The sequence below is a fragment of the Urocitellus parryii genome, chromosome 4 (assembly GCF_045843805.1).
Source record: "Urocitellus parryii isolate mUroPar1 chromosome 4, mUroPar1.hap1, whole genome shotgun sequence".
NCBI classification, from domain to species: domain Eukaryota; kingdom Metazoa; phylum Chordata; class Mammalia; order Rodentia; family Sciuridae; genus Urocitellus; species Urocitellus parryii.
In genome coordinates this window covers 129,377,691-129,393,756 of record NC_135534.1, presented here as the reverse complement: position 1 = coordinate 129,393,756, position 16,066 = coordinate 129,377,691, and the positions used below count along the sequence as shown (strand labels likewise).

The following is a 16,066-nucleotide window of genomic DNA, read 5'->3' as shown; positions in this document are numbered from 1 at the left end:
AGATTACTCCCAAACATCTCATCTATTTCCAAGTATCTTCTGGGGCTGCCAGAGTTCTAGATCAGCTCTATAATGTAAGCAAACTGTTCTTGGTATCATTAGCCCTCTAATACAATGAAACAAAATGCCTGAGTGTCTTCTCTGATTAAAACCAAATAGAACTTCTGATCATTGCAATATAAAAATGTCCAGAAAAGCCTAATTGGCCTATAGCCTAGACAAGGAACACTCAGTCAAGTAAGACCAAGGGATAACAACAATAAAGTCAACTCAGTCTCCAAGTAATCCATAAGTAAAAAAGAGGCTCGATTTCTGGTTAAAATATAAATCACTAAGTGGAATAGACTGACTTAAAACTTTACTAAAAGGGGCAGCTGGAACATATCCTAAAACAATTGTGTAGGATGCAAATGCCAAATGTGGACAGGTACATTGCCTTGGCTACAAATGGAATCATCTGGGAGCCTGGTTCTCCTCCCCAGCAGACTCTGATATAATGGAGACAGGGTGTGTTCTGGGCAGCAGATGTTTATGAAGCTCCCAAGGTGCTTCTAATGAGCAGCCTGAGCTGAACACTCAAAACTAGTACTTAGCTAAATAAGTTGGTCCAATCCGGGCACATATATCTTCCAGGATTTATGTGGAAGGGGCACTAGTGGGTTGTGGTCACTACTTCCAATTAACCCAACCAATTATATTTAAGAACCTGACTGATATATTTAGTTTAGTTTTAGTGCTAGTGTCTGGTTGATATACAGTTAAAATGTGGAAAGGCAATGTATATTGCCTGTGTATGTCATTTCTGGAAAATAGGTGCACAGCATCCCTAGGAGCTTGATGAAGAGGGAGATTTCCCAGCTGCACCCCCAGAATTCTGACTCAGTAGATCTGGGGTGGAGCCCAAGTGATTCTGCTAAAGATGGTCTGTGTTTCACCCTTATGAGAAATACTGCCAAATACTATGAGTAAAGGAAAAAATAGAAAGAAGTACTACTAACGCCATGGTGTAATTTGAAATATTTCTTTATTTCCTTCCACTTTCCCATTTTTAAAGACTATATTCTTGCTAGGTAATTGCTTTGAAAGCAAATCTCTTGGGATCCTCTATCTTTAAAAAAGAAAGAAAGAAAGAAAGAAAGAAAGAAAGAAAGAAAGAAAGAAAGAAAGAAAAGAAACATCCACTTGATGAATAAACCCATGTATGGTAACTTAGAAAAAGTGGCTCCTACATTGCAATTAGCAAGTTACTGGAAGACTCTTAGAGTCTTAGAGAAAATCAACTGCCAAAACTCCTTGATGAAGAGGGAGATTTCCCAGCTGCACCCCTGGAATTCTGACTCAGTAATGACCACAACCCATTAGTGCCCCTTCCAATTAGGAGTTGTGGGTCAGGCTGTGGAAATCTCCTAAGAGGGTTCTACCAGACCCGCACACCAACTAACTTTATTTTGGGCAAATCGATCATTATGTGGTGATCTGCTGTAGAGGGGAGTTACCTTGCATGGATGTGGATCCACCCCATAGGTTTCCAAAGTGTGAGCTTTCAGGAGTAAGTTAAATTCAGCCACTGGTGGGCTCTGGCCTCTAAAATCACACAAGAAAAGCTTAGGGAGTTAAAACAGGAAATATAAGAAACATGGAATCCCTTCAATCCATCAAATATACTATTCTAAACTAAAGAGAAAAATCTCTACATGAATAGTAATTGGTAAAGCTGGTAATTATTTCTCACCATGAGGAGCCCTTTGTTAAGAAATCTGAGCTCATATTCTCTAGCGAATTGTTCCAAAATATGCTCACATGTCTTCTGAGAACTCCAGTGACCCATACAGTTAATCAAGGTTATCAAGTTACCAATAAACAGGTCCTTGTAAATTCAATCTTAATACAAAATAAAACTCAGCATCTGTTCTTTCCTTCTCATTTTAAAAAGATTATCCAGGATAAATGGCATTTCTTCTTGCTTGGGGTAGAAACTGGTCAATCCTGTTACTCCATCAATAGGCCTAAACAGAGCCATCCAGCCAACAAAGAATTGTCAGCCGTTCCACAGAAAGCCCTGGATTTGGAAAGGAAATCTCCACCACTAGACCCAGACTGTCCTCTAGGGTGGTAAACAAGGTCTTGGACTCAAAGGGGAGGAAAAGGAGACTACAAATATAGATGACCTTGAAGTTCTCTCAGGGCCAACTTAAACACCAAGAATTGAGCAACATTTCAAAGACCCCACTTTGGCTAACATTAAAATGTCACATTTATAATTAATATATTATAATACCATATAAAATCAGAATCATTCCCCAAAGATAATTACATAACTAACCACCAAGAAGAATTTGCTTTGGAAAACAACAGAAATTCATTTTTATTTTTGAAAATGAATTTTGTTCCTATTTGTCCAAGGAGCATCTTAATCCAACAAACAACACTTTGGTTATTTCTTTTATCTTTTTCTTCCCTTCCCCACTCCCCCTTTGACCTCTAGACTCTCTCTCTCTCTCTCTCCCTCTGTGTGTGTGTGTGTGTGTGTGTGTGTGTGTAACTCCTTTGAAAGGCCCTAGTAAATGTATTTTGAAGCTTCTAGGTCTCCATGCCTTTTAAACCTTCGTTTCATTCTCTTTATCTCTGTCTTCTGAATTTCATAATTCAAACTTCCAGCTTACCAATTCATTCTTCCGCTATGTGCGTTCTGTTTTTCATCTTATTTATGTCTTTTAAAATATCAATTAAGCATTGCATTTCCAATGTAATGTCTTTTTGTGTTGTGAAGTAGCAGCTTGTTTTTATTTCATGAACATGAATTCCTCTTTGCCTTCTCAGGATTTCTGTTCATTTCTTGGAAGGTCCAATCCTATTTGCTCCATGAAGGCTACTTTCTTGGTGAGGGTCCTTTTGGGGCTGAGTCGGTCTCTCAGGGAGTTGTTTTCTTAAGTGTTTGGCAATCTTTGTTTGGATGCTCACCTTGTATACATCCCTTTGGCAAAGTGGCCTCCAGATGTTGTAGGCAAGGGTGAGATGTGCCATGGGGGAAGAATATGTCACTTGATCTGGGGTAAAGTTTTTTGTTCCTTCTGGAAATTTCTTTGCTCATGCACGGGACACCTCAGCTCAAGCCCACTGCTGCCCCTGACTCAGCACAGGCCAACCAGAGGAAGGGGTCAAAGTTGCCCAACTCCTCCCAGTACAGTTGCCTACCCTCTGTGATGGCTGCTTGACCCATCCATAGTCCAAATCACCCAGAACCACTGCTATCTTGTGAATGTTTGGCCTGGATCCTTAAAGATGGAATCCTTTCTTGTATATCCTCTGACTAATGTTTTTCCTATTATCCACAGGGACTTGGGGAAGGAAAGGATACCTGTTTCTTTTAAATAAAGTGTTGATTTTGAAATCCATCTATTTCAGAATGTTCCTAAGGAATTACCTCAAAGTCTTCTTTAGGAAAATAAAGTCTTCCTGAAGCTCTTCAAGATTTCTTCTTCAGTTTTAGTGTCTGAAACTTCACTGTGACACAGTATACATGGGTCCCACCACCTCTCTCATCACCCTGGGGGCCAAGCTTCCAACACAGAAGTCGCTGGGGGACATACTCAAACCATATCTAAACCATACCACTTTCTAACATGAACTTCTGAATAATAATCTTTTTATAATAATAAAAATCTAATTTTGAGGATGAATGTTATTTATTCATACGGATGGGGCCCTTTCAATCCAGGAAATCCTAACTTTAACTCCTTCTATGAATTGTTTTCTTCTCAAAACATAGTCAGTTTAACTGTTTTCTCCTCTTGATAAAATAACAACACACTCAAGAAAGTCACCAACTATATTGACAGGAATGGGAAAAGGAGAGTTTGAAAGATTTTTCGCAAAACACCTAGGTATTTCTCCAAGCCTATTTTATAAGTTCCTGCAGTATTTTAACTTTTATTAGAAAACAAATGATTACTGAATCCAAATATTGGATTTGCGCTCTCTCTCTCACTCTCTTTCTCTCTCTCTCTATCTCTCTCTCTCTCACACACACACACACACACAAACTCTCTCACCCACATACACACTAGAATAAAACAGCTGAAGCTGTGCAACCCACTCTGATGGCCTTCAGTACAAACCTTCAGCCTAATCACCCAGACAGAGCCAAAGTGAGCCAGGACCAGGTCAGGGCATCCCTGTCCTCCCTCAGTCCTAGGCCATTGCCCTGCTCCAGGATGAACCACCACTCCACTTGAAAGGTCCTCACTAGTCAGAATTCCTCTGCTCTGGACAGTTAGCCACTCTTGTGATTGGTTAGGCTGCCATTGCCTTTTTTGTAAATCATATATCTATTGTTATTATTATTTTGGTATCAGGGATTGAACTCAGGGGCACTTAACCACTGAGCTACATCTCTAGCCCTAGTTTGTATTTTATTTAGAGACAGGGTCTCACTGTGTTGCTTAGCACCTAGCTTTTGCTAAGGCTGGCTTTGAACTTGTGATCCTCCTGTCTCAGCCTCCCCAGCCTCTGTAATTGCATGCATGCACCATTGCTCCTGGTACATTATTTATTCTTAAAATTCAAGTTTCACTTTAAAGTCCACTTTTAAAAAAAATTCGTTCTGGGAACAAGTTGATTGTAAAAGATTATTATTCAGAAGTTCATGTTAGAAAGTGGTATGGTTTAGATATGGTTTGAGTATGTCCCTCAGCGACTTCTGTGTTGGAAGCTTGGCCCCCCGGGTGATGAGAGAGGTGGTGGGACCTTTAAGAGGTGGGGCCTAGTGGAAGGTGGTTAGGTCACTGGGAGTGCTGCCTTCCAAGGGATTCATGTAGTCCTCATTCTATTTCAGTTAGTTCACATGAGAGTAGGTTGTTACTAAAAAACCAAGGATAGCTCATGAAGCCTCCTGCCATGTGATCTGTCCCTCTCACATATGCTCCCACCATGTGTGCATTCTGTCGTGTTGTAATGTAGCAAGAAAGACCTTACCAGAGGTGAGGGGGTACAGGTGCCATGCTCTTGAATCCCAAAACTCTGAGCTGAATACGCCCATTTTCTTTATAAGGTACTCAGTCTCTAGTATATTGTTATAGCAACAGAAAACCTACTAAGATAGACAGTGAATAATTTTTCTCTGGTAAGTGGTCTTTTTTCTCAGCACTACTCTAGACTTCCTAAGTCCAATATGGTATCTAATTTCTAACTGAAAACACATAATCACTGCATGCCCAGCTCCAGAGGATGTACCCTTAAACTCAAGCTTCTATAAATTAATAAATAAATCTTTAAAAAGCCAGATAACCAGAAAGTCAGAAAGAAATAGGCAAAATACTTAATAGGCATTTAACAAATAGGAAGGATACAACAACTACATGAAAATCTTCTCAACTTCTTTATGATCAAGAAATCGTAAATTAAAGCCATTAGAAAGTATTAACATATTCATACAATAGCTAAATTAAAAAGACTAACAAAAACAAGCACTACTAGGAATGTGTAACAAAACAACCCCCATATACTACTATGGAAAGGCAATTTGGTAGAACAAATCTGGAAAACACTCTGGCATTATCTACATGCAATAAAAATGTTTGGCCTAAAATATAGTAATTTCACTCACAGATAGGCAACAGCAACTAATGTATGTTGTACCAAGACATATGTAAAAGTTTCATAGTAGTGCTATTTGTAACAACAACAACAAACTCAAATATCTATAAAGAGATAAAATAGAATACTACAGCCATGAAATAAATGAATTGAAGCTACATACAACAAGATAGATAAATATCACAAAAAAAATAAAGTTGAACAAAAGAAGTCAGACAAATTAATAAGCAGTGTATGGTTCTAGTTCTATGGCTTTCAAAAATTGAGAAACTTGAAACCAAAATTTTAGAGGTCAGAGATGTTTGGGTCTTAAATTTAAGTCTAATTCATCTTGAGTTGGCTTTTGTATATGGTGAAAGACAAGGGTCTGATTTCATTCTTATGCGTGTAGATATCATTTTCCCAGCACCACTTATTGAAGAGACTGTCCTTTCTCCATTGTATTACTATCATCTTTGTTGAAAACAAAATGACTGTAAATGTGTAGATTTACTTCTGGGCTCTCTATTCTATTCCACCAGTCTATGGGTCTGTTTTATGTCAATGACATGCTGTTTTGATTACTATAGCTTTATAGTACAGTTTGAAGTTGGGCAGTGTGATGTCTCCAGTTTTGTTCCTTTTGCTCAAGACTGCTTTGATTATTTGAGGTCTTTTGCAGTTCCATATGAATCTTAGGGTTGTTTTATCTAGTTCCTCATCCTCAAAATCTCATTTTTTCCTTTACTAGACCCACATATGACTGAAGTCAGAAATTCTGCACTGAGGGGAAATTCAGGTAGGAGACTGAGATAGAGCAAAGCAAAAGCTCATCTTTAAATAAAGAGAAGAGTCAGTATCACTGCTTTGAGTTTAACTACAAGTCTCCACTGGCTAAGCATTTAAAAGATCTAAATTTAAAAATCATACACAGAGAAGAGCTTACTGCAAATGTTCAGAGAAGGCAAAGAGATCAAAACCAAAAGAGAAAAGGCAGGGACCCCAGTAGCCTGAGGCCCCCAGCTTACTGAGGAAGAAACATTTAAAAATCGGTTTTCCAAGAAGATACAAAAGCAATTAAATGAATTTTTTTTTTCCATTTCCTCAAATCTCCCATTAGATATTTGTTTCTGGCAAAAACTCTGTTCAGTAATGGAAAATAAAGATTTTCCATCCTTTAAATGTTGCACCAGAATATGTTCTGCTAAGATTACTAGTGTCTCTAATGAGACATTTAGAGGGAAAGACCAGTGATTAGTAGAATTCTCTTTTTAAGAGCTAGCACTTCTCCAAAGAGATGTTTTTCTACTAAATTAGGTGAGGTCAAGTAATTAGGTATTTCACTATATATCTCTCTCCTGCCTGTTCTGAATTCTTTTAGCCAAAGAGGAACAACCTCTCTCCTATTGATCCTCCTTTAGCACACTATCAATCACATAGAATGCAAAAACATATACCCCAAAGAATGAATGAAAGTTATTAATTGCCACTAATAATGGGATGAGGTAGGGGCTTTTCCAGGAATGACTTGGGCTTCTCAGAGTGCAGCTGGCAGGCAAGGGAATGGATTTGGGTCCACCTGACCTATTTGGTACCTACAAGGTCCAGAATTAACTTCAGAGGGAGAAAAACAATATACTGATCTCTTTTTGAAAAGCAAAATTCTCAATTTGAGTTAAATTAATTTTTGTTACAACTTGGTTGCAACTTAAGATTCAGCTTTGTTGTAACTTTAAATTTTCTGCAACACCGGCTTCAAATGTTTATGAGCACCCTCAGGACTTGCCCTTCAACAGGTTAGGATTTTAGCACCCATGAGACTCCATAGAGCACTCTGCATTGCAGCTTGGCCGCAGAACTGGAGGGCTGCAAGGAAACCTGTTTCTTCAGTCCCATCCCTGACTCTCTGTATGAAAGAAGATCTTTCTTCTTCTTGATGTCCTGTCCCCTGCCATTGGCATGGGCTACCCTGCCATGGTTGGTATCTGGAGTGCCTCAGAGGAACTTCTTCACTAAGTTCTCTAGTAGGTTAAAGATTTGGCTAGTGGGCCTCACTGTCCCCCAACCCCTGACCTTGGCAATTTCCTTCTCTTTCCATCATTCCACCAAAAGCCAAAACAATTGTGAGTCTCTTATTGGAAGGCCATTTGGGATTTTAGTATATTTGAGTTTCTTTGCAACTTCAGTTCTCAAATGAGCTCAAAATAATTTGTAGTTTATCTTTTGCATTGGTGTTAGCTTGAAGTTAGGGGAGATCAATATTGCATGCTTTTCTATATCTTAACTGAAAGTGAAATGCTCCACTTCCAAGTTTTTACTTAGAGAAGGATGTTATCTCTCATAAACCCCTTAGGGGCTATTAAGGACCATCTCTATGCAGAGCATTCGATAAAACACTGCAAATTTGGATAACTGCCATGCTCCCAGGGAGACAGTACAATGGTGATACCCCGAGGTCATGCAGGACCACAACTTATAGGAAAGCAGCAACTGAGAAAGATTAGAGAGCACACTACATAGAAACTCAGGTTTCTATTGCTTCATAATTGTGTAGCCTTGGAGAGGTTAATTTCTCAGAACCCGATTTCCTTAACTGTCACAACTGGCAGTTGGTGGTCACAAACTCAATACGTGGAGGCAGAAGGTGAACTGACAGAGCAGGGAAGATGGCGACTCAGAGTGCAAATGATTTTTCCAAAGGGTACTGTTGCTGAATGCTGCCCTATGAGTGTCAGGAATCCAGGTCACTAAATCCTCCAGTTGTAAGCCAAGCTAAACCTTTATGGCAACAACTTTAAAAACTACTATTTGGCCCAAGGTACATACATTTAGGTCATAATGTGGCCCAAGGACTTTCATCTTATATCCCCTGATTTGGACTCTAAGGGTCCTTCAAGTGTAGTAATTAGGTATCAATCTGCTTTTGGGGGGGCTGGTAAAATCTCTTGAGAGCCAAAGGCTCTGAATGGTAGTTGTAGCTCCCTTCCATTAATAAAAAGTAGGAAGCAAACTAATTATTGCTATATAGATATTCCCTTTTAGATAAAATCTTTGAATGCTTAAGATCATGGGGGAGTGGGGGTGACCATGAGGACCCCAGCTTGATGGTGAGGCAGTTAAAGATTTGCAGTAAGCAATTCAACACTACAGCAGTTCTCCATGCAGAGCTGCCCTATGTGTGTTGTATGAATGGACAGGTGCAAAGATGAATGGAGGCATGGAGGAATCATGGATGGCAGGGTGTCTTAGTGAATGATAGGCACTGCTATTAGTCCCATCAAAAGTTCAGTCTTTAGCTCTACCCTGTAAGTTAGAATTACATATCAGGAATAACCACAGGATGTATTAACCCATTATGTTCCATCATCCCATTTATGAAACATCTAAAAACTTGAGCAACAAATATACCATTTATGATAACTTTGAAATAAATATTTATGTTTTTAGAGTTTTATTATTTTGATAAAAAGTAATAGGTAAATGATTTGTGGTAATATTCATTACTATTACTAATGAAGTAATAATATTAATGAATGATATTTGTGAATGATTATTAATGACATTAAAAAGAAGTTTAAGTTATGATTTCCAGCCTATTTTAATTCACCTGTGTCAATTTCATTGAAATATCACAGAATGGATTAAGTAATGGCTGACTCCTACTTTTAACACAATCCCACTTCTTCCTTCATAGCCACATTGCACCGTGGTATCAAGGCTCATTCTCTTTTCAAGTCACTTTGGCCAGATTTCACCTGTATATAAAACATTTACAACTTGGATGCATACAGAATTTGCCCGTGGTCCATTTCTCTCTAAAGATGTCCCTAACTCTAGGCCACAAAATGCAAGGATCTAGTTCCCATAGGAGGAGCATGTGATGCCAAATCATTCTGTCTCCATATTTGTAACAAAGGTTTTATGTTAAATAGGAACAGAGAATGAAAATGGATTTGATAACCTATCAGAAAGAGAGATTTGAGGGTTTGGGAAGGAACTGGAGAAGGGAAAGAGGGAGGAAAAGGGACAAAAAGAAATCGTATCTGAAGAAATGGGTTATAAAAAAATTGAAATTCCCCCTCTTCCTTTTACTCAATGAACACTCTTTTCAAAGCTGACAAAAACATTTCCTAAGGGGGCTCTTGTGATCCACTCATCAGAAGAACAGCTAAAGATTATTTTTCATAACAGGGCACTTATTTCTAGAAAGCTAAATATTACTATCACTCCTTGCTAGGAAGCCAGGGCACATGATTTACAGAGAATGTGAGACTTGAGAAATAGAGATAATTGCTCTCTATAAAACACACTCAGTGTCACGTTTGTTTCCAGCACAAACCTCATGCACTAGACCACTGCAGTGGTGGCTAACTGGATGACTTTGTTGCACTTCAGGAGCAAGGAATGTGCTTCATCAAAACAGCTTCACTGAAAGTTGAGCTTTTGAATATTTAAAATCTTATGGCCTTGGACTGAAGTTAATGTAATTTTTTTTCTCCTAATGACAACCTGATAAACTGGTGATGAGAAGATGAAAGACAGAGTAGAAACCTCTAGAATAAATGCCTCCAGAGAAGTTTATCCAGGCTCCTTACAGTGAAATCTCATAATTTTTATATTGAACCTCCTCTAAGAACCCTCAGGACTAATGGAATGGGTATTTCCTCTGAACCCAGATGGTTATGATTAAAGCTGTGGAAAACAAAAACCAAGAGGGCCAAAAATAGAAATTAGTAATCATATCCCCAGAGACTGTGGTGATGACTCCTTCCAGCCACTAGAGGGCTCTAGAAGGAGGAATAACCTGTTCTTAAGTCAGTCCCAGTTCTAGGACCTCATCTCTACACCGGAAACTCAATGAAGTCTGTAAGTTAAAGGAGATTCTTTTTCATGCACATCTTGTTTAAATACAGCTCTTGTTGTCTTAAAATCATCAGGAGACAGGAGAGTGAAGCAGAAATTGAATCTAGACCTACTCTGCCATGTTCAGACCAGGAGACAGAAAACTAGGAACAGTGGGGTAAATCTGGCCCACTGCCTGTTTTACCAATAAAGTTTTATTCAATCATGGCCCATTTGTTTAAAATCATCTATGTCTGCTTTTTCTCTACAAAAGCTGAGGTAAGTAGCTGTAACAGAGACCATGTGGCTCAGGAAGTAAAAAATATTTAACTACAACTTATCTAGAAGAATTATTCAGAGTCAATCCATTTTAGCATTGACATCTGCTCAATAATGTGAATGGCACATCTCCATATCCTCTCATTCACAAGAGGCCCAAAATGGCTCTGGGAAGTCTTTTTAAATAAGGCTCTATTAGCTATTTAGTGATTCCAATGGCCAAAATCAGAACACCAACAGCACCAAAACTGGCAGGGATATAGAGCAACAGGAACTCACATTCATAACTAGTGGGAATACAAAATGGTACAGAGACCTTGGAAAATAGTTTGACAGTTCTTGAAAAGCTAAACCTATAGAATTTAGCAATCAGGCTCTTTGGCATTTACCCAAATAAGTTGAAAATTTATGTCCACATGAAAATTCACACACAGAGTGCTGGGGATGTGGCTCAAGCGGTAGCGCGCTCGCCTGGCATGCGTGTGGCCCGGGTTCGATCCTCAGCACCACATACAAACAAAGATGTTGTGTCCACCGAAAACTGAGAAAATAAATATTAAAAACTCTCTCTCTCTCTCTCTCTCTCTTAAAAAAAAAAAAGAAAATCCACACACAGTAACATTGCTCAAACTTGGAAGCAACCAAGTTTTCCTTCAGTAGGTGAATGGATAAATGAACTGTGGTACATCAGACAATTGATTACTATTTAATGCCAAAAAGAAATGAGCTATTGAGTCTGGAAAACACATGGAAGAAGTATAAATACATATTACTAAGTGAAAGAAGCTAATCTGAAAAAGCTACATGCTGTATAATTCCAACTATGATATTCTGGAAAGGTCAAAACTACGAAGACACAAAATGATCCATGGTTTCTAAGGATTAGGTGATAGTGATAAATGATTTTTATGACAGTTAAACAATTCTGTATGATACTTTAATAGTGAATACATGTTACTATACATTTGCTCCAACTCATAGAATATACACCAAGAGTGAGCTCCAATGTAAACTATAAACTGTGGGTAATTAAAATGTATCCATGTGCACATCATTTATAATAAATATAGCAGTCCAAAGAGAAATGTTAATAACTGGGGAGGCCATACATGTCAGGGGGAAGAAGGCAGATGGGAAATCCTTGTTGAGGAAATCACCCTCAATTTTACTGTGAACCTAAACTTCTCCAAAGAGTAAAGCCTATTAAAAAAAAAAAAGAAAAGAAAACAAAGGGGGGGGGAGAAAAAAACAAAAAACAACTCTATCAGTCAGTGACATTGTGAAGGTCATTAAGGGTTGTTTAGCAGCTGTTCTAGCTCATTTCACCTTCTAGACACTGGGTAGAATTGCATTTCCTTGCTATTGGGCAGAACTTTGGGACAGCTTCTGACCAGTGAATTTTAAGCAGAAGTGACATGCATCACTTCCAAGTTAAGCAAGACTTTCCAAGGTTCTCTTTCCCTTGGCTCAACAGCTGTCAAAATAAAGCCGATGACTGCCCTGAGTGACAATGACGAGCAGAGTCCCCCAGCTGACCTCAGGTGGACAAAACAGAGCAAGGAAGTCTTTCTTACAGTAAGCCACTGAGCTTTGGAGGTTGTCCTCAGCAAAATCTAGCTGACCTTGACAGATTCAGAGGTGACCAACAACTACAAAGTACTATCACGTTTTCAAAACCATGGATTCTCTCTCTCCTGCCTTCCGATGCAATCATAGATAAAGCATAAGCCATATGGCATTTAAGGAAGAATAGTGGATCCAGGCATGAATCTTAATCTTCACACACCAATCTCTTAAATATCCAAGCAGTCTAAGCACTTCATCCAAGGAAACCATTACTCAAATCTCAGTTTTCCATTCTGTTTTGCAGTACCTCAAAACTGCAGAACCTCTCACCTTCTTCCCCCAAAGAACTCTCTTATTCCTGCCTGTCTGCCAGGCCATTTAGGGTTCACCTTCAAGCAGTGTGTAGCTTCCTTGGGAAAGTCCCTTTCCCTCCCTGAGGAATGTACCCCACCCACAGTAGAGAAGCTTTTGTCCCTTCTCAGTGAGCATAGAATTTGAATGATTCCACTCAATTAAATATCTGGGAAAGGATTTTGAAACTGCTTCCCTAAGGTGAAAATGTTTCTCTCTTTGTAAATCATCATCATCATTTCTGCTAATATTTAAGCAACTCTATTACTATCTCTCTTGTTTTCTTTCTCAACTGGTTCAGTAGCCAAGTTATGTATTGGGGCCCTGCTACCCCAACAAAAGCCACCTGGCGTCTTCTCAGGAAGTCTCTGTAACAACAGGTCATGGCTGCGCATCATCCCTTTGCTGTGAGGAGGGTCACATGTACAGTGGTCAACTTGGAGACTAGGATACATGCCCAGGTGCAGCCTAGCATGGGTCTCCTTCTTCTGTGACCCCCTCCTCACAGTGGAAGTGTGCAGAGTAACCCAACTGAAGACCCTGTTCCCCACACAACATCAACACATTCCCCACCTAAGTCCACCAACCTCCAGAGCAGCTTGGACCCCCACAGCAGGCTTTCCATCCAACTGCAGAATACTCCTCTTCCTCTGCACTACCACCTTCTTCTACTCTTCTTGTCCTCCCCTCACAACCTAAAACCTCTCTCTGCAGTACTGAGGCAGAACCAAGTGTGTGTGTCTACTTGGGAAAGATAAAAAAAAAAAATACACAGGAAAATATGCCCTGGAGTTGCCCTTGCAATGTCACATGATGCCTGGCAGTTGCATCCCTTGGAGTTGTGACTCTGACCCCTTCCTGGGGCTTCCTGGTTGATACACAGGGCTGCAGTTCTGATCCAGCCATGGAAATTACTTCTGAGATTTACAAACAGTGACTGACTGGTCCCTAGATCTCAATGACCACTTTCAGAGATCTCAACAAATCTGGGAGCTGGTACAGGTCCAATACACAGCTTTCTGATTGTTAAAAATAATCTGGAATCTTTCGGTTTACCTACTTGCTCACAAAATCAGTTTGGTCACCAAATCTTACTGCCATGTCTCTCAAGATTTTTTTTTTCAATTTTCTTTCCTTCTATTCTTTTTCGGGTCCTTGGCTCTCTGAATGGTAGAAATCACTTACCCCTCCTCCTCTCCCACCTGGTGTCTATCCTCGAAGGCCATTGCTATGGTGACACCATGAAACATCTGCCCAGCTACCTGCCTCTCAGGACTGATCAGCAAACGGGTAAAAGTGTGGATGTTGGTGTCAAGATGCAAGTCCTGAGTCTGCTAATAACCATCAAGGGAAGTCCTTCGACCACTCCAGGCTATACTTTCCTCATCCCTCACTGAGAACACTAATGGTGCCCACCTCATAGTGTTTGGGAGTCCTAATGGAATAAGGCATATAAAGCTCTTTGCATGGTGTTCTGGCATCCAGTAAGTACCCAAGTAATATTTATTATAATGTGTTCTAAACATTTAAGACCCTGAAAATTCTGGTTATAGAAGTCCTTTCCTACCAATCCACACAATGGATGCAATTTCTTCATCCAAGAGCCCTTACTCTATGGTCTCTAGGAAGGATGCTCCTATGACATAGACCCCTCACCCAAAATATTGAAACTTTATTGTTATCTCTAGCACCCTAGTCTCTAAAATGTAAAAAGAAGAGTGAGGATTTCATATATTTTCTCACAAAACTTTTCATTAGGAAGCAATACTCTAACCCATGGAAATGGTAGGCTACTTTCTAAAACAAGTATGTTTTGATGTCTAATTATTTTTACTTCTAGGAATGAAGGCTACCCTTTCCAAGCTAAAATATTGCAGCCACTTTGAATGCCCACACTTCACCAGAAGGGGGAGTGTCTGCATAAAATAGGAAGCTCTAGCACTCATTCATAATGGGACACTTTTGTTCCAGAATTCATCAACCAGTGACACTATTTTCTTCATAATTACCAGAAGCCCAGATGATGAAAGCACCTCAGATCTTGCAATTCTTCATCAATATTTGTCATAACATTGCCTATGCTTACTATTATTATCAAAAGGATTTCTTCTATGATTTGCACAGGATCTAAACCCTAATGCAGACTAGAATATCTGAATTATCTGAATTCCAACTGGGTGATGATTCCTAAGCATGCTTCATTTTATTCCACATAGCCTTAAGAGCACAGACTCTGCACCCAGGATGCCTGAATTTAAATCCCAGCTCTGACACTAGTCATGTGTAAGATGCTCAATCACTCAATCTCTGTGCCTCAGTTCCCTCGTCTATAATATGGGAACAACCATAGAACCTATCTCCTAGGTTACTGTGAAGATTAAATGAAGTCAATATATACATGATGCCTAGAACACTGCTTGGTACATGGTGAATACTATGCAATTTGGTACTCTTTCCACGATGACTCTGTACTTACCATCCTGAAACATCTCAGACAAGGAAAGGAGGAGCAGGCACTGAATCCTATCATCTTGGGAGCAGCATGAAAAACAGAACTTTGCCAATGGATTCTGCTCTACTTGAAGTCAATGCTTCCATCCACAAGAGGAAAAGAAGCAATGCCAAATTCAAAATTGGCAAGGATGATTTATTTAAGGGTGGTTAGAAACCCTTAAGTAGGAGAAAACGTGTAGCTCTGTAACTGCTGACCATTCCTAGACCATTCCCCACACTATTGAGATTGTTATTGACAGAGGATATCCGGGTGTCCTTGACAATGCTTAGATAAATTGCTTTGCCACCTGAAATAGTCTACCTATGTGTTACAAATATTCTTGCTTCACATGATTTCCACAGTTCCTGCAGTAAGAATAACTTCTCATCTCTCTTTCATAAATGTTTACCCACATTACCTGAGTTCGTTTTTATGAATTTCCATGATTTTTCTTTCGAGCTTCTGTGACTGCTTGGGGAAGATCTCAAACTCACTGATGTAATTCTCAGGATGCTCATCAGGATCATAATCACCAAGCTCAGCTGTAACCAGTAAAAAGTGAAGAAAAAGAGAAAGATTAAAAACAATAGTATGGGGGATGGGGTTGTCGCTCAGTGGTTATAGCTCAGAGCACTTGCCTAGCATGTGTGAGGCACTGGGTTCAATTTTTAGCACTGTATATAAATAAATAAAATAAAGGTCCATTGACACAAAAAAAAATACAACAAAACAAAACCCAGCATGGTCGAGGTGCATGTGGAATGTCCCATCATCCAAAAGAAGATCCTGGAATAAACTCATGCAAACCTTATTTGTACACATGGAAAGCCCACAGCCTGGGTATCTAGAGACTTGTGTTCAGGTTTTAGTCTAGCTCCATGAGCTTTGGCACTTATCACCCTGTTCTGGGTCTTGTTTTCTTTATCAGTATACTGAAGCAATTTAAAGGATTATTTCTTG

The 16,066-nt window shown here is 39.4% G+C and overlaps 1 protein-coding gene across 1 annotated transcript in view; it reads right to left on the bottom strand.

The window, feature by feature from the left end:
* Nucleotides 1-16,066, bottom strand: part of Frmd3 (FERM domain containing 3) — a 255,835-nt gene that overhangs the window by 59,106 nt on the left and 180,663 nt on the right. Inside the window, exons 6-7 of the mRNA XM_026412474.2 lie at nt 15,525-15,648; nt 1,497-1,584 (exon numbers count right to left, since the gene is read on the bottom strand). Of these exons, the coding sequence (XP_026268259.1) occupies nt 1,497-1,584; nt 15,525-15,648 (212 nt within the window). The remainder of the gene's footprint in view (nt 1-1,496; nt 1,585-15,524; nt 15,649-16,066) is intronic.